The 18,528-nt window shown below is 53.3% G+C and overlaps 1 protein-coding gene across 1 annotated transcript in view; it reads left to right on the top strand.

Annotated features, from left to right (window-relative positions):
* The window catches only part of LOC111152815 (methenyltetrahydrofolate synthetase domain containing), a 22,993-nt gene extending 4,517 nt beyond the window's left edge, over positions 1-18,476 (top strand). The window contains 7 exon segments of the mRNA XM_022511472.1: positions 1,600-1,713; positions 4,387-4,477; positions 7,211-7,323; positions 7,590-7,715; positions 16,879-16,981; positions 16,984-17,106; positions 17,109-18,476. Of these exon segments, the coding sequence (XP_022367180.1) occupies positions 1,600-1,713; positions 4,387-4,477; positions 7,211-7,323; positions 7,590-7,715; positions 16,879-16,981; positions 16,984-17,106; positions 17,109-17,389 (951 nt within the window). The 3' untranslated portion in view covers positions 17,390-18,476.
* The last annotated feature ends 52 nt before the right edge of the window (positions 18,477-18,528 follow it).

Raw genomic sequence — 18,528 nt, 5'->3', positions numbered from 1 at the left:
GAGGCTCGATCCCAGCACCCTGAGATCATGACCTGAGCCGAAGGCAGACACTTTAACAGCCGAGCCACCCAGGTGCTGCTCCACGCTTTTCTTGAGAGCGAGAGTGCGTGCGTGCACAAGGCAAAGGGAGAGGGAGAAGCAGACTCCCTGCTGAACAGGAAGCCTGATGTGGGGCTTGATCCTCGGATCCCAGGATCATGACCTGAGCCAGAGGCGGACGCTTAATCAACTGAGCCACCCAGGTGCCCCTGAAGTCTGTTTTTCATAAACACCCTGGTGGTGCCTTAAGAGCCACTGGCAGGTCAGCACTTGCCCACCCTGGTTACACATTGGTGCCGCCCAGGGAGCTTAGAAAAGCATCTGTTGCGGATGGTCAGGTCCTGAATCAGATGCTCTGAGTCTGCACTCCCACTCCCCAGGCGATTCTAAAGTGTAAGCGGCTTCCAGAAAAGAGGGAGTGACCAGGATAGCGTGCACCAGAATCTTCGGACTGTGAATGAGCCCAAACCTCTTCACACTCCGCAGGAAAAGAGCAGGTGCTCATGACCTGTGTCGAGATATTTCTTCTCTCACGGCTTTAAGTAAGCCGGCCTTTGATTTTACAGGTCTCACATTGGTCTCCGGCTGTCCTCTTTTGCACAAAACTAAAATACATTCTTTTTACAGCTTAGATTTTATAAATTTTACAATTGCCTCATGGCCTGCCCTGGCATAATCTGCAGAGATGCCTGTGGCAGTGGCTCTGGAACTTTCCTGGGCATCAGGATCACCTGGCAGGCTTGTGAAAGAAGCCTACTGTGCCTGCCCCCGAGCTTCTGGTCATTTCTCACAGGTGCCCAGGGGCTGCAGTTGCTGGCCAGAGGCCTGCACTTTGCAAGTCCCCGCTCTGGGACTCAGAACAAGGTGTTGGGGACTAAATAGAAGAAAGGGGGCTGTGGACTCAGGTTAATACAAAATACCGACTCTAATGAGGCCTGATCTCTGACGCTGGAAGTTTTGGAACAGCAAACTGGTCGTGAAGGCTTGAGATGTAATGCAGGTTTCAAACGGGGGCGCCTGGGGGCTCAGTGGGTTAAGTACCTGCCTTCAGCTCAGGTCATGATCCTGGGGTCTGGGATCAAGTCCCACAGCCGGTTCCTTGTTCTCTGGGAAGTCTCCTCCTCCCTCCTCCTGTGCCCCTCCCCCTGTTCCTGTTCTCTCTGAAGAAATAAAGAAAATCTTAAACAAAACATTGTAACTATAGTGTGTGATGCTGGGAGGGGAGGACACAGGAAAGTCCTGGTTGGAATTCTAATGAGAACAGGTCTTCATTGGGATTTACATTGTCAGTTTGTGTCTGTAGTGTTTTTGAGTGGCAAGTAAAGTAGAATTCGGGAGTTTGACGACTCACTGCCTCTTCATCCTAAGTGGGTAGGGTAGTGGCCCTGAGTAAGATGGACCACCGTGCGCTATTTAATTGGGTTTGCAAAGGGATCATTTCCTTGGCACACACCAAAAGATGCCAATAATAGTAATTTGGTTTTGCCCCTGAAATGCTATCACATGCAATAAGTTTTCTATGTTTAATTTTGTAATTTATTGATTATCTTTTTTTAAAAGAGCAAAAAAACATTGTTGGTCCCAACACCGCGACTGAGAACGGGGTTATTTAATAAGATCACTCCACCTCCCGGGGCAACGAAAGACATCTTGAGAACATGTGCCACCTCTCAGGTAAGCGCAGGAGCCGCCTCACCACAGGGGAGCACGGTTGTCAGCCAAGACATCTGGTGAGTTAGAATGGGTAAAATACACCGCAAAATCGAAGTTCGTTTTTCACAAAGCCAGAGGAGTAGAGATGGGGAAGTGTTCAGCAGTCCTGTCAGTGAAAGAGCCAAGGAGAAAACCGTGAGGGCGTGTCTTCCGTCTGAGTCACCCACTTTCTCTTTTGTCCCAAGTTAGCAGATTGTGCCCTATTAAATTAAATTCCCCATTAAAAATGAAAACAAGTTCTGTGGTGCTCTGGCGCCTTCGGGTGTTAACTTGTGCCATGGTCCGGTGGTTCATAGCATTTTCTTAAGTGCCACCAGAGCAGCTGGGGACTCAGGGATTTCCAGAATACTGGAACTGGAAATCACCTTGCCAGTTCTGAGTAATGGCTTTAGTAATTCAGTTCTGTGGTCTTCTCGAGTGTTCACAATGTGGTAAAACTAAAGTTTGTCGATACTACATTAGGGTGCCCTGTGGGGGGATTTGTCCTGTGTCGTGCAGATAAAGAAATAGAATTCGGTGACTTTTTTTCACACTCCTAGAATAGACCGCAGGTCATTTCATTTCTAATCTATTAGGAATTAAAAATAGGGCATCGAGATACTCCTTTTTACAAAAGATTTTCCGCTTAGGTCTGATATTTAAAAATTGAATGTTTATATTGTTATTTATTGATAACCTTTTTCCAAAAATACAAAAAAGATTGCTACAGCTTTCAGAAGTGTGTGTAATAAAGTAAAACAGTCAAATATATGTAGAAAGAAAGTGCGAATGGAAAATTAGAAAAATAAGACAGTCATGTTCTGGTCGGTGTCAACAATGCAAACTGTGTGATGGCCTGCAGCTGGCCACACGGGCCACACACAGGAGCTGACATTTCCCAGAGCCGGCAGGGAGTGTGGTGAGCGGCTCACGAGTCGCAGGTTTCGGAAGTACCAGCGCTTCCCTTCCTGTCGTGGTTGAGGTCCAGGTCAGATGTATCTGAGGGCCCATCGCAGGGGCCTGTGTCGGGTGTACTTGTCTGTGTCGCCCTTAGCAGCGTCCCCTCTGAAAGGCGAGCGCCGTGGTGTGTGCTGGCAGCGGTTCCCTGTACTGCACTGGCCGGTCCCTTAAACGCACCCCCGCAAATGTGGCCGGGCCTTGGGGAGAGCCAGGCCCGCTCTCGTGACTGAACTTCACTAAGGGCTCAGCAGCAGAGTTCGGGCTCTGTCGGCACATAAGATACCGGAACCCGAACAAGACGTTTCCGTTGTCTTGGTGGCGCAGGGAGAGAGGCTCTTAGGACCACGTCTGTGTGCAGGTGTGGGTCCTGGTGCGATCGTTATTTACTCTGCCAGAGCTTAGTGGCAGAAATACTGTCCCCGTGTGGGTCAACTCTAGGAGACTCAGATATGGCCTTACTTTTTGGCAGAGAAATCTCTGAATTTGTCCCTTGACAGCCTTTGCCTCCAGCACGTCTCAGCTGCCTTTGTGGTCTTGGTGTTTTTGCATTTGTTCTCTAACCAGGAGTCTTCCAGCAACCGCCTCTCCGGGCACACAGAAATGTTGGTCAGCTGAGTTTTTGTTGAGTCAAATGGGACTTTGGGGAATCAGGGAGTCTCCTGGTTGCTCACACTCTGTCTGGCCAGCAGAGCAGGTGAAGCTGACTTTTGGAGGGAGGAGGAAGTCAGATGGACAGTTTTAACACAGGTTAAAAGCTCACCAAGGCTGCCGGGCACCAAGCCCTTTAAAACAGGGTTGAGGATGTGGGCGGACCTTCCCACCGTGGGGCACAGTGGGCTGGTGACTGGTGACTCCTGAGAGGCCCCAAACCAGCTCTCTGTACTGATCCCATAAGTGGCTTGTCATGTACTTGTAGACGAGGCATTATACCATATGCGGTGACCCTCCCGTGTCGGGCAGAGGTCTGCACAGAGGCCGGATTTGGCTCTTCGATTGACCTGTAGTTCTTGTTATCTGAGACTCATGACCATATCAGCCTCCCTACTCTGTAAATACAAGCATCTGTTCATTAGTGTAAACGTGTGTACTTGTGGTACATTTTGGTTGAACTAGTCCTATTTCGGAAGTGGAGATGCTACCTTTGAAGGTAATAGCCCCGGGATTTCATACGTCATCTGTCCCACACATTAACTGCCCACGTCTTATGTGCTCAAATGCACTACCTCCGTGATCTCCTTGCCTCCCAGCGCCAGGCTGACAGGGCAGCGGGTGACAGCTCTGCCTTAGGGGTGAAGAAACGGAAGGTCAGCTTCCTCCTCTCGAGGTCACAGGGCTAAGGGGGACCTGGACCCGGTTCTCCATGACTCCTGTGCCTGTGGTCTAACTGCTATGCTCTTCTGCTGCGTGGGAAGAAATGATTTGCTCGGTATTGTAAACTTAACATCTTACTCATTTGTGCTCTCAGTTCCAAGTGGGATCTCTCCTGCGGAAGAAATTTCGGGAAATTATCCTACGATGGTTTCTGAACCAGGGTCTTCCTAAGTGCACTTCTGTGCCGCTGCAAACTCGCTGTCGGGCGAGTTTGCTTCTCGCAGGAGGTTGACCCAGACCCGGAATGCACCTCGCCCGTGAACTGCGAGGTGGGACAGCCGCTCGCTGCCCAGGAAGCATTCAGGTCCCCGTCTGTGTCCACAGGGCGTGAGGAGCTACAGCACTCCCGTGGGCTTGGATTCCAGGGTCCTTGTGGACTTGGTTGTGGTGGGGTCCGTTGCTGTTTCTGAAAAAGGTAAGATTAAAATCAGAAACTCCTGGAGGTGACCTCAGCTTCACATTCTGCCGTGTGTTCATCTTTTAAACACTGACGGTAAGTAATTTCAGTTTTCTGGACACACGTCTGTCCTCTGAAGCCACTGTATCTCCCATTCGTCTTGAAAAATTAACTCGGTTCCTCACACTCAGTACCTTCACAGTATCGCCATTTTTCTTAGCGGGAAACACGAAGTCAGCTCCTCTCTCTTCAGGTGGTGAGAGGTTTCCTCTAATCTTGAGCTGCCTGGAACCGGAGCCGGGTCTGTTTGTAGTCCGACAGTAGATAGCTGGTTTGGAAAACCTCCAGTGAACGGAAAGACATTGCTTCTGTTAGGAAGCAGCAGCCTCTGGGCAACACAGGGTGTTCTGAGGCTGCGTGGGGAGGCCCAGTGCTGTGCCGCTCAGGCAGGTGAAGGGGGAGGGTGTCCCATGCTGCTGTCTGCCCTCTGCCAAGCCGCCTGGGGGACTTGGGCCCCTGTGGTTCCCCTGGGACCTCTCCCTCCGCCGCTGCTCTACCCCAGCCCGGGCTCGACGACGCTCTCAGGAGACGGTCTGGGTGTGCTGCTGCTTATACTGCCCCGGGCTCAGTGGGTTCCGGGACCGGTCGGCCGGTCACAGTCTTGGCTCACTCACTGTGGTTTGCACCCCTGCTGGGAAAGTGTTCCCTTTGCTCCTTCCCTCCAGGAGGGAAAAAGACTGTTCTCAGATACCCATCCTAACACTGCCCCTTTGGAAAATAAGCAGCTAAAGCCCAGATCTTCCTTAAAGAGAGGTTTCCCACAAACAGTTGGCGAGAGATGCTCTTAAGTCATTCGTTCCAAACCCTGAGTGTCGTATTTTTAAATGTTGGCCTTTGGTGCCTTCACCTGGAGCATGCAGTGTTTGCCGGCTCTCTGCGGTAGTCCCTGAGAGGTCGTAGTGCAGCGTGCTTTGCTTTCCCTGTGCTCCCAGTTACAACACATCATCTGTGTCATCAGGGATGGGTTCCCAGGAGCGCACGTTTCCTGGGTGCCTCCTGCGGGCCGGGTGTCAGGCCAAGGCGGTCTCTGTCTTGAGCCCACAGTGCCCGGAAGAGCAGACGCAGCAGCTGAACCCTGGTGTGGTGTGCTTGGTGCTGCACACCGACGTCAGCACGGACGTTGGGGAGGTGGGGTCAGAAGAGCCACCCTCTTCCCAAATGCCCAGTGTTGGTGTTTGCTTGTGTCGACACACGTGTCCTGCGTTCTGTGTGTGGGTCACGTTTGTCCTGGTTCTGTTTTCCCGGGAGAGGCAGCAGCACGTACAGCACTCTGTGCCCTGCTAGAGGACGCCCATCCGATGGGCACTTAAGATGTCACCAGGGTTTGGTTTTGGCTTTTCCCTTACAGATCACAGTAAAGTGAGGTGTAGTCTGTGGTAGATTTTCTCTGTGCCTTCGAGGGCCATCCGTGGCATGACTCCGGCAGAGGAACTGTCGGACCGAAGCGCAGACTTGAAATCCTGGTGGCTGCTGCTGAACAGCCCGCTGTGAGGTGGCCTCCCGTCCCTGGCTCCTCACAGCACCTCTCTCCCTGCTCCCTCTGCGTAGCTAGAATCATCAGACCTCCATGGGGACCGGTCCAGTAGTGAGCAGTGGTGGTTCCTAGGCCATCGGAGTGGCCTTTCATGGCGAGGGAAGGTGGTCATCACTCACGTTTGCCGCTTACCGGCCTGCCTCTGCGGACTGTGCTGTCCTTGGCCGTTTCCCCACCGCGCTCTTTCTCACGGTTATCAGCTCGCATGGTTGTAGGTCGGTAGTCGCAGAAGTAGGACGACGGATGAGAACGTCCGAAAGCGGCTCGGGCATCGGTGCCCCTGGTGAGGATGCTGATGCAGATGTTAAGCGGAAGTTAGAATTTCGGCAGCGTCACGGGCTTCCTGATGTGGGAGACTCGGCTCTTGTGGGAGCCAGGGGTACTGTCATGTTTCCCGTCTTGCTGCTTTCTTACCTGCTCTGCAGCTTCTCATGCACCTTCAGCTCAGCCTTCCGCAGGCCCCCCCAGGAGTCCTCAGTATGGGACTGGCTCTGCCAGACCCCGCCCTCTTCCAGGGACTGCTGGACTTTTCAGAAGACAAGGTGATGGCCTCTTGAAATACATATCCCTGATTTTAGTTTTTATTTCCTCTTCAGGATAAATGGATTTAAAAGATTTTGCTTTTAGTAGGAATTTGTTCATTAATCTTTTTAAAAACTACTCTTGCGGGGCGCCTGGGTGGCCCAGGTGTTAAGCGTCTGCCTTCAGCTCACGGCATGATCTCGGGGTCCTGGGATCGAGCCCTATCGGGCTCCCTGCTCGGTGGGAAACCTGCTTCTTCCTCTATCACTCCCCCTGCTTGTGTTCCCTCTCTCACTGGTCTCTCTCTCTGTCAAATAAATAAATAAATGAATAAAATCTTTTTAAAAAACCAAACTACTCTTTCATTGCTTTTAAATGTGAGCTCTGCTCACATAAACGCAGGTTCCGTTGCCTCTTGTAGCACGACTAAAAGGCTCAAGCTTGGCATCACCGTGCGCTGACCCCGGTATGTGTGCAGTGCCAGCGTGCCCCCAAGCCCCACTGTTGAGGGCTCCCTGTGGGCTTTCTGTACATTTCTAAGGAGGTGCCAGGGATATCGAGTCCAAGTTTCTGTTTCCACTACAACCTAATGAAACATTTCCTCCTGAAGTACTGATGCTCTGCGTGTCTCTTAGGCTGGAGAATTGGGAAGGGAGAAGGTTACGCTGATCTGGAATATGCCATGATGGTGTCGATGGGAGCAGTCAGCCAGAGGACGCCTGTGGTCACCATCGTCCATGACTGCCAGGTGCTGCCCATGGACAGGCCAAGCAGAGCTACTGCCATACCCCCGAGAGAGCGGGCGGGGAGGGAAGGAGACAGACACACAGGGACAGACTGGTGTCTGCCTTCATTCCACATCTGCTGGGAGTGGCGGTATCGGCAGAGCTGGAGCTGTCTGGCAGTGAAGCCTTACCCCATGAGGCTCGTGAGCCCTGTGCTTCTGCGGTGCGGCGCAGAGAGCACAGGAGCCACATTCCCCGTCAGCTCCCTCACCCACTTCTGTCTGACCAGGTCGTCGACATACCTGAAGCGCTGCTCGAGGACCACGACCTAACAGTGGACTACATTCTCACTCCGACGAGAGTCATTGCCACGGGGTGTGAGCGCCCAAAGCCGACGGGAATCATATGGTCCAAGGTGGGTCCTGTGGCCAGCAGTGGCCTGTAGCTCGGAGGCGTCTCCTCCTGTGTGGCATTCTTTGGCAGCTATCCCTAGGCCCAGCATGTCTGTGCATTAGAATCACCCGTAAGCTTTTGAAAATTCAGCTCCTGCATCACAGTCTCCAGACATGGGCCCAAGAATCTCCTTTGCAAACCTGTGGCATTTTGATAAGCAGCCAGGTTCAAGGTCTCCTGCGGCAAGACACCAGTTCTAGATGGCAGAAGGAACAGTCCACTCAGAGGACCCATGCCGTGACACACTGCTGGCCCGCTGGTTTCATCTCTGAGAGCTGTGTCCACCATCCTGGCCACGACAACCTGCTGTCTAATCAGCTTTCCTATTCTAAGTCTAGCTCGTCTTGCTGTGACCTGGGTCGCCAGGCAGTACCCACAGCCTCCGTAGGCTGATGCCTTTGCGACTTCATCTGCAGAACAGTCACTGGCATACGTGACAGTAGTCTACAGAGGGAGTCCTGTCCCAGAGGCCGCCTGTAGGTTATGATCCCGCCTGCTGGCAAGCAGCCAGAGTTACTGGGGAAACAGAGTTGGGCTTCATCTGGATTGAAGCCATTGTTCATGTCTTCCATTCCTTAAACCCGAGTCATCAGAGTTGGAAAGGAGCCTTCCCGTGGCCATGGAAAACCAGTCACATCCACCTCTGAGATTGGCAACAGAGTGAAACACCACGGCACAGTGGGCCTTTCCCACAAATGCCACAGGCAGGTGGTTTTGGGTTGCCTGGGGCCTGTGCCCCTTCTAGGTCAGCCCTGAGAAAAGTGGAGAGGAGGAGCATGCGTGACCTAGAAGTGAGTGGACGGGTCTGAGTGCAGGCGAGTGTCCGGGGGAAGGCAGTGGCATGCTTTGTGAACATTCAGATGCCCCTTGGTGTCTTTCAGAAGAAGATGGGTTCACCTTGGAATTTGGGTCCACGGCTTCTGGGTGGAGGCTGCTCCACGGGTCAGAGGAGCAAAGTGGCATTTGCTCACAGCGGAGAGGACAGGTTTGGGGAAGCCACACAAGGGGCTAGTCGCAGTGAGGCTGCAGGTCCCTCAGGGGCCAGCACTTCATACACGAGGGCCGACTGCAGCTCACCTTAGGAAGACGCCGAGTGGTCTCTCCAGAAAGAGAGAGAAAGACGTGCTGCTTTGGGGAATAGCCACAGTTACATCCCGCTAATTTTAACAAAAAATAGCAACAGATGATCTTACTGGTCATGTCAGGTGAGGAGACTCCTGTGTGTGAGAGGAAACCACATGAACCGGAGGGGCCAGCGACACAGCTGGTCACACTGTGTGCGGCCTCTCAGGGCCGGCGCTGTTTGTTGACATGCCAACCGTCTCACCCTCTTCCTGGAACACCTCCTTGCTAGTGAGGCCTAGGCAAGAATTACAAACTTCTAAAATGCCATTTCTCATCTCGGGGTCCTGGGTTCTTTGTTCTTCCAACCCTGGGCCTCCTTTTCCATGAATCTTGGGAAAGCAGCGACTTTCTCCAGCCCCTGGGGCTTCTGTTCTGGCCTTGCTGTGTGTGCAGCCAGAGTGAGTTTTCCTCGACACTGGGAAAACCATCCCTGAATTCCACTGAAGATCTGGGGAGGGGCAGGGGCAGTTCGGTGCTGGGGTATGGTATTATTTTGTATGGCATCTTGATATGCATTGACATATCCTTCTGTGATTTTCTACCCATAGACATCATTGTGTAGGTATTAGAATCCCAGAATTTGCTTCTTATGTATTTCGTTGGAATATATGGCATCACTGTTCCTTCTGAACACTGTAGACGCCTCAGATGAGGGCTGTGAACCACACACGGAATGTGATACACTTTTAACTCGTTCTTACTACACAAAGGTTGTGCATCGCTTGACTCCCTGGCCTTTGTCCCACATTCTCAGGGATGTGCCTGGTGTCCCCGTGTGGGGACCAGGCTGCTCCGGATTCCACTGTCGGCTGTAGCTACTTCAGACAGATGGCTTCCTCGACGCAGCGCCTGCTTTTCTCTGCCTGTGCCTTGTGGTTTTAAAGATGGGGACCAGGTGGGACAGTGGTTTAGAGTGAGCTTAGAAGCCACAGCAACACATCTCAGTCTCTTTATCTGTGACCTTGGTACACCCTCTGCAAACCCCCCATTTGTTTATCTGCGAGGTGGGGTGCTGTCAGTGCTGACCCCACAGGCTGTACCCACAAAGTGCCTGCTGAACTTGGCCACTTTTGCTGTTGGGGCCGTCACAGGTGTGACATGCAAGTAGGTAAGTGTGAGAAATGTGCCTGGACACTGTTGCTGCGGGCAGAATCCTTGGTTACCCTCTGAGTGGTTTACTGAGCCAAGACGGGGCCTTGCCCGTGTCTGTCCATGGCACTGTGCTGTCACCGTGTGCCCTTTACTGCCTCTCAGTGAAGGAGGAAAAGACTTTCCTTCCAGAAGGTGTGTCTGCTCCGTTCATGCAGGGTCCTCCTTTCCCTCGGGTGCACCTTCTGCCGTGCGCCGGGTGACCTGTAGAGCTCTGGGGGACTTGGCCATGTCTGAGCTACAGGGCCGCATGACTGTCCCACTTGAGAACTGAGCGCTCCCCGAGCTCCGCTCCCCGCTCCAATCCAGCAGGTCCGCCCTGGCAACAGGAAGCGCTTCCCCCAGGATCTCGGCCAGGCTGGCGCGGGGCGTGAGAGACCTGGCCGTGGGGCGGGTCCTAACCCTCTGGGCAGCACTTCCAGCTCGGGCAGTCGTTACGTCTCTGGGACGGCAATGCGATGTCCCCGCTTGTCGATAGCCACGTGTAAGGTGATCTGCAGTGGCTCAGAAGCCATTTGCCTGCATCCCTCAGCTCTCGCAGGAGCATGCGGACGGTGGCCAACGTCCCCGTGGCCGGTCAGTTCCAGGGCTGTGAGGTGTGGGGAGTCACAGCGGAGCAGCGAAGCCGCTGCTTGGGAGCCTGGCTGCCTGCCGGGCCCACACGAGCTCCCGGAAGGCAGCGGCAGGACGGAGCCCTCTGCGTGGGCAAGGCTCCAGGCTTTCCCTCACACTGTGGTTCCCTCACACTGTGGTCCCCTCACGTGGCCCCACTGGCTGAGCCTCTGGACAGCCGAGCCCCGTCCCTCTTCTACTGCTTTCTGCTGAGCTACAATGAGGCAGGGGGAAGGAGTAAGACTTACTTCAAGAATTCCCTGGAGACACGGTCGGGCAGCGGGGCGTGGCCGCAGCTCCGAGAGAGCCAGGGCACCCCGAGACTGCTCCTTGCCACCAAGGCCACAGATCGAAGGACGGCTTCCCAGCCCCCTTGCTCCCCACAGTCACTGGAAGAGGTACCATCACTGATTACAAAGGAGAGCAGTGGGACACACTGACCAAAACCTGGATGTCTGCCTTCCTCAGTTACTCTCTCCGTAGTTCAGGAAATGGGGTTCTGCCAGGGTCATTCCTTTGTGTGCAGACTCAGAGAAGCGACTTGGGGCATCCACCGCCGTGGGGCGGGTCTTTCCCACACGGTCACCAGGCCCTGTTGATTGACTTGTGGAGAATGACAGATGCCTTGAGGAAAAGGGCTTGGAAAAAGGACCTCTGTGAGAAACGGCCATTCTGGGACCTTGATGCTTGCTTTCCGATCCCATATGTCAGCATTGTGGTCTGGAAATGACAACCAGAGGTGAGCGGACGACGCCTACCCACACCTGGGCCAGCAAGTTAGGGTGGCTGATACTTCTTTTTGAAAAGATATGCTGGTTTTGACCCAATAATTGAACTTCTAGAAATCTGTCCTAGAGAAATACTTGCAAATTTAGATAGAGGTGCATGAGTACCCAGCATAATGTGGTGCCTTAAAGCGCCCCGACCCTGTAATTTAAGTGCATATAGCCTTTTTTGAGAGTGTTTAATGGCATGAGAAAACACTGATGGTATAATAAATACTAAGTGGAAAAAGCACAGAGTATGCACTCATACATGTTTGGTATATTATTTTATATTCATTATGCTAAAACATGTATAGAAAACTGATGGAGGGTGCCGGGGGCTCAGTCGGTTAAGCACCGCCTCTTGATTGCAGCCCAGGTCAGGCCGCAGAGCAATGGGGTTGAGGCCCACTTGGGCTGTGTTCTGGGGTGGAGCCTGCTTGGGATTCTCTCTCTCCCTGTCCCTATACCCCTTCCCCCACCAAAAGAAAAAACAGGTGAAGTGTATCCAAACATTAACAGTAGTTCTCTCTGCAAGTTGGGATTTCAGATTTCTTTTCATTCTTTTCTAAATTTCCCACAAAAAGTATACACTTTTATAGTCAACACTGTTCAGTAGAGAAAGCAGGACATTTGAAACCACTTCCCAAGGGCAACCTTCCGCCCAGGCGTGTTTGCGTCTGGTTCCACGAGGAGCCTCTTCTCTGCACACTCCTAAGTGGTAAAAACAAGAAGCCAGGATGGAAGATGGTTAAATGTGTACCAGCTCTTAGAAGTCATGTGCTTGTGCGTGGCGGTGCCACTGGACTGTCCAGGCTGCGTGCGCCAGGCATATGCCTGTGTGTGAGGTGGGCTGCGTGGGCCACTCATCCCCCTGTGGCTGACACTTGGGTGTGGAACTGAGCCTCGAGCTGCCGGGCATGAACTCGTCCCACACTTGGCCCTGAGCTGGCCCAGCAGGAGGGGACCTCACTGCTCTTGTGGGCCTGTTACGCTGCCTCTGCCCCTGGAGAGTATCAGGCAGGCAGAAGCTGTGGTTTGCAGCTGGAAGCTGGCGTCTTGTGGTGGCAAAGGTTTTGAAGTGATCATGTATACCAGGAAATAAACGGTTTTTCTTTTCTTTTAAGATTTGATTTATTTATTTGACAGGCAGAGATCACAAGTAGGCAGGGAGGCAGGTGGAGAGAGGAGGAAGCAGGCTCCCCGCTGAGCAGAGCCCGATGTGGGGCTCGATCCCAGGACTCTGGGATCATGACCCAAGCGGAAGGCAGAGGCTTTAACCCACTGAGCCACCCAGGCGCCCCTAAACAGTTTTTCTTTGTGACTTCCATGGCCACTTCCAATAGAACCATCGCCTTGATGGTGCGCATGGTCCGAAGCAGTGATGGTGTGTGGTCATTGCCCTGCTGGTCCTTCAGCACCCACAGTCAAAGCGTAATTACAAAGGACTAATGCCGGGACGCCTGGGTGGCTCAGTTGGTTGGACGACTGCCTTCGGTTCAGGTCATGATCCTGGAGTTCCGGGATCGAGGCCCGCATCGGGCTCCCAGCTCCACGGGGAGTCTGCTTCTCCCTCTGACCTTCTCCTTGCTCATGCTCTCTCTCACTGTCTCTCTCTCAAATAAGTAAATACAATCTTTAAAAAAAAAAACAAAGGACTAATGCCATGGGGGCTTTTTAGTAAGTGACACGTTTGACCAACCTTGAGTGAGTCCTGTTGTCATTAGGGGATGCTCTAACTGGGAGACACACACGTGCTGCTCAGGCGCGAACGGCGTCTGGACGAGTGCGCTCCGTGGCGCTCCTGCGTGCTTTCTCTAGAGAACGACTTCGCCTTGGTCATTGGAAAGTGCTGTATCTAAGAGTGTTTTCAGTCGGTGAACGACAGGTGCTAGTCTCACGCAAGACAACTAACAGTCTTGGTGAAAGTTGCATTTCACGTTAGAAATACTAACGGAGTTCCTGGTTTGTTGCCAGCAGCTGCCGAAGCATGTCCTGACATCTAGAATGACATTTTAGAATGGTAGGGATTCTAGAGATCCTCCCTCCCGGCGTCTGTGTCTTCTGGTCAAGTTAAGCGAGAGCCAGGAAAGGCAACAGGTTCAAGATTATGAAGCCGGTGGGTAGTGGAGGCAAGATTAGGGCCGGAGTCTCGTCCTGGGTTGGCCACGGTTGCCTTGAGAGTGAGATTCCTGGTCTGTACTGCAGTTAGCTTGTATTTCCAGGGAATCGGATGTTTCATTTAATCTTTAAAGAGAACGCATGTTTATAATTGACTTCGTAAGCGTAAGAGAAGCGTGGTTGTAACATATAAAAAATCATATTTGGTCTGTACAATGGGATGGAATACTTACAGAAAAGCAGAAATATTTTTATGTTTGGTTAACAGGCAGAATCTTTCATTTCACATGGCACACTTACAGAAGGTAACAAATGTTCCTAATTGCTAGCCAGGAAAAACAGCGTGGCCCTGCCGTGGGCCGTCCCGAGTGTGAAGCCAGCCCATTCAGTTTGGGCACAGAGGCCTCTGTGTCAGCTGAGGGAGCGCCGTTGGCCCCAGCCACTCCGCAAAGAGCACAGAAATGGCAAACAGCTGGGAAAGTGGCGAAAGCCACCTTGTGGACAGGGAGATTTTTCCATTTAGAACTTGTGGGCGCAGAAGCATGAGCTGACATTAAGCTCTGTCATTCCTTACCCAGAAAACATCCTGCTCTTGAGATGAGCAGTTTTACGTAAAAGTGACGCATTTGGCCATTTCCATTCCTAAAGATGAGTCTGTGTGCGTGTGTGTGTGGCGGTGCTGTAGACTTAGTTCATAATCTGTGCATGGTTAAGTCCTGCTGCTGTTCAGCTGATCACAGTCTGTCCGCGTGCCAGCTCGGGATAAAGTAGCTGCCTGTGCTGGGCAGAGAAGGATGTATTTTTGCTTCCCACGACACGCGGTAAATGAATGTCTGCTGCGTGAGTGTGGAGCCTTGCCCTCTGGGCTGGGTTTCCTGAGAACACTGGCTTTGGCCCGAGGGAGCCCCGTGGTTCCACCAGGCAGAAACACATGGGAGTTCGTACGTAGGGCGGTCACCCAGGCAAGAGAGCTCCGGGTGGGCACTGGAGGAGGCGTGGTGTTTGCCAGGGGCTTTGGCCTCGCTGCTCTTGTCTGCTGGTGTCACAGTGGAGTGACACTCAGTTTTTCCATAAAAGAATGTAGTCACGTTGCCTCTGATTATAATGGCAATTTTAAATTTGATCATCTTCCCTAATTACTAGATCCTAGTAACTTAAGACATCCTTAAGAATCTCATTATGACCATTTTAGGAGCAGTCGGATGGCTCAGTCAGTTAAGCATCCCATTCTAGGTCTCAGCTCAGGTCTTAGTCTCAGGGTTGTGAGTTGGAGCCCTGAGCTGGGCTCCATGTTGGGCGTGGAGCTTACTTAAAACAAAAAAGAATCTAATTATGACCAGTTTAAATCTGTTTTGAAAACTCTGAGAGGACACAGGAATCTGAACTCTTGAAGAAGGTGGAATTGGGGTGTGGGCAGGAGTTGGGTTGGCTGGACTTAGGTCATTTTTAGGATTCTTTGGGACCAGAGCCTCTCGGGGTACTGGCCCGTGAGCTTAGTCATCTTCGGATGAATCAGTTCAAAAGAATTGCAGAGAGTCAAGTGGAAGAAAACTTCCTTTTGCTTAGAAAAGAGTCGTTACATCTCCTGCATATCTCCATGGTGCAGACATGGTTTCTGTTTGTTTCTCTGTGTCTCAATAATGGGGAACATTAGAAGGAGCAGGTCTTCCTTTGACCAGTCCCTGGCATCCGGGCATCTGTGTGCTTCTCGGAAGACCCCAGTAGACAAGTGCCACCTGCAGAGGCTTCTGACGTAGCCGTGCTGGGAGCAGGGGCACTGTCCATTTGGAGAGGGCTCAGAGCCAGCGGGAAGGCTGCGCCAAGGTGAAGAGTGTCATCCACTTAGTGCTAGGAGAGAGAACCAGGTGCTGATGAGGGTCAGGAGCCTTAACATCTGTGAGAAGGTACTGGAATCGACTATTTTTAGGTGTTTCAGTGTCTTTGACTCTTCCTCTGAATCACTGATCCGTCACTTGGGGCCTGTGTGCCTCTTGTGGTTTCGGGATCTCTGAGCAGAGTTAGGGAAATCGCACGCAGAATTGCCGGGGACTCGCTCCCGGGGAGGAGCCGGAGCTTCTGCAGAGGTCTCTGACTCTCTGGCAAGGGTCAGAACTGTTACTCCAGTTACAGATGGTGCAGAGAACAACAGGAACCCTGTTATTCGTTAAGCTCTTTGTTTTTAGATGGAAGTTTTACCTGTCTGACTCATGTGCTGGTCTGCATTCTGACGCGGCCGTGTTTGCGGGACGTCCTGCGCTTGGACCGTTGCCCGCCTCTTAGTAATTGGCCATTCACAGGGTCTGTGCCCTAAAGAAGGGCAGAAAGCATCTCCGAAGAATGAGGATTGCTAAGAAGGACTAAAACAGCGCATTGCTGGGTCTTTTCTGCCGTGCGATTCCTCAAGTGACAGAAGACCAGTTCTGCCCCGGGCTCCACTGTGCAGGTTCAGCCGAACACACAGGGCCGGGCCGAGTGCGGCGGCCGCACTGGGCCGGGAGCGTCAGCCCGCACACTGCAAGCTGGGTCCCAGCAGCCCCTGTGCACGCGGGCCCCGCTTGTCAATCCCAGTTCTCGAGGACCAGGAACCGCCTCATGTTTTGAGGTTCTTCTACCACCTCATTTGTTGCAGGTTCCCCAAAAGCCAAACATTTCCTTTGTATAGGAATTCCGTGCATTGAGACTTAACGTTTTTTGGAGTGTTAGCTGGGAGCTCGATGACCCGTTGCTAGAAAGCATTTTCCAAAGTGGTGTTCTATTTCAGATCTGCCTTGTTTCTGCATTTCCGGTGACACCTTGAGAGGCTTGGTCCCTGAGAAATGCTCCTCCAGTGGAGGTGGGAGAAGGAGGAGGCCTGGGTGGCTTGTTAAAGAGCCCTTCCCACCCAAAGGCACAAGTTGGGAGGACGGGGCAGGCATGGAGGCAGAAACCCCCATTATTCTGGAGGTCACCAGGCGCATTGCCACTTGTGGCCGGGGAGCCCTCCTTCCAGTAACGTTGCTTACTGCCCCTTCTGCATAGGAGGCCTTCAGTTTTCTGCTTCCTGGGCCTCTAGGAGGATAGAGAAAACCATTCCCTGCCCGCCAGCTGCCGTGGCTTGTCAGGCACAGTCCAGAGGACAGTCCAGAGTGGCTCTGGGGATCCCAGATTGACTTAAGCTGGGGCAGTGTGGGGTCAAAGTGACTGATTAAGGCAGAGGGGTCCTGCTTCTCAGAGGGCCATGTTGGACCACTGGTGCAGCGTGGCAGACAGACTGCTTACCTGAGAAGGCGGAGGCCCCTGTGCGGTCCGAGTTCTCTTCCCTCCTGACCGAGTGTAGACGCGTGGAGAACAGCTGGAACTGCTTTGCTCTTTCAGATCAGCTGTGAGGTGATGGGGAAAATCCCCATACTCAGAAGCCTTCGTTGCCGAGAGAGGCAGGCTGGGAGAGATGTCACCCTTCAGGATGAGCCCCGGCACCTTCTGGGAGCCAGCAGCCACCTCCCCTGAGCACTGTCGGAAGACACCAGGACCCGCACCAGCCGGAATCCTGTTCCAGGCAGGGGGAGGATGGGCCTTCTAACTCTGTTTTCATCGGGAACCTTCCGCGGGGCACCCAAGTGAGCTGGAGAGAGCCCTCCGAGACCTGGGCACAGTCCCCCAGAGGCTCAGGTGGCAGGGGCCACAGCGCAGGGCCTTCCTCCGCTGTGAGGGCCCCTCCTTAGCCCCTCCTCAGCCACCTCAGGCTGTCTCCTGCTTGCAGGGCTTGCGTCTGGGGGCCGCCACCTTGAAGGTGGCGCTGGCCAGGCCGCAGAGGGCCGGAGACGTGGCAGGCGGCTGTGCGGAGGAGCCACGCCCTGACCGCCGCTCAGCTATCTCCGGCCTGTGATGTGCTGCTCTGGGCCCCGTGGAACTTAAGGAGCCTGTGCAGCGGGGCTCGGAGCGTTGCTGCCTGGGCCGTCTTGAGGCCAGTCCTTTCCGGCACGTGCCAGCCTCCTGTTACTGCTGGGGCCTGCTGGTGAGAAGGAAGGGGGCCGCAGCACGCTGCCGACTTGTCCAGGCCCGGCTCTGTGCTTCAGCCTGCCTGCTGGGAGTCACAGCCGCGCTGGTCTCTCTGGGAGCTCGGAGGCCGCGGGGAGCAGAGTGAGTGATGAACAAGTGGGAGTAGATGGTGGCAGCGGTTAGGAGAGCCTGTGCTCTGGATTTGGGAGGGGGTGGTCGGGGAGAAGGCCCTAGCAGGGATCAGGTGCTGAGCACGCCCTGCCATCCTTGGGTCCTCGGTCTGGTATGACTGCAGGGGGAGCTCTTCATACCGCAGAATCCAGGTTCCCCGGGTGCAAACTGCTTGTCACAGCTCGGCGCTGGTGTCAGCGATGGAGAGCCGGTGTGATGTGCGGGTGGCGTGCGTCTCACTTCCGTGCCCTCCTCACCTTCCAGCCGCCTGCCGTCTCTGCGTGGACTCCCGCACGCCCCGCTATCCTATAGGAGACACCGGTCATGGAGAAAGCTGTCCCAGCCTTCCTCACAGGCAGGGACAGAGGTGCTCACACCAGTTGGCCCAGGGCCTGATGTTTCTTGGGGTTTCCCTCCAGTTCTCTGTTCCTAAAAAACAAAACTGGATTTTAGTTGAACGACGCTTTCTTAACAGAAAGCAATTGATACTGGGCCAAAAGTCAAATGAAGCATTTAAGTGGCAAAATTTTAATTTTTTTTACCAGAGGGTCTTACTGAGCATGTTTTAAGCACAGTCATAGCTCAAGGCGGTATGCCCTGCACATACTTTCGATAAAACCTGGGGGCACTGTCTCCCTTTGCAGAAGCACTTTGTCATTGGTTTTACATGAAAATACTGTGCAGATGTCAGAAACGAAGTCTGCCCTTAGATGGCTCACTATGTGCAGGCTCCTTTCCCCAGGCATCGTGAGTAAAGCAAATGGCAGAAATAACTGAAAAACAAGGGGCGCCTGGGTGGCTCAGAGGGTTAAGCCTCTGCCTTCAGCTCAGGTCATGATCTCAGGGTCCTGGGAT

The sequence above is a fragment of the Enhydra lutris genome, unplaced genomic scaffold (genome assembly GCF_002288905.1).
Source record: "Enhydra lutris kenyoni isolate GAN:26980312 unplaced genomic scaffold, ASM228890v2 scaffoldscaffold30, whole genome shotgun sequence".
NCBI lineage: Eukaryota > Metazoa > Chordata > Mammalia > Carnivora > Mustelidae > Enhydra > Enhydra lutris.
This window is presented reverse-complemented; position numbering and strand designations above follow the sequence as displayed.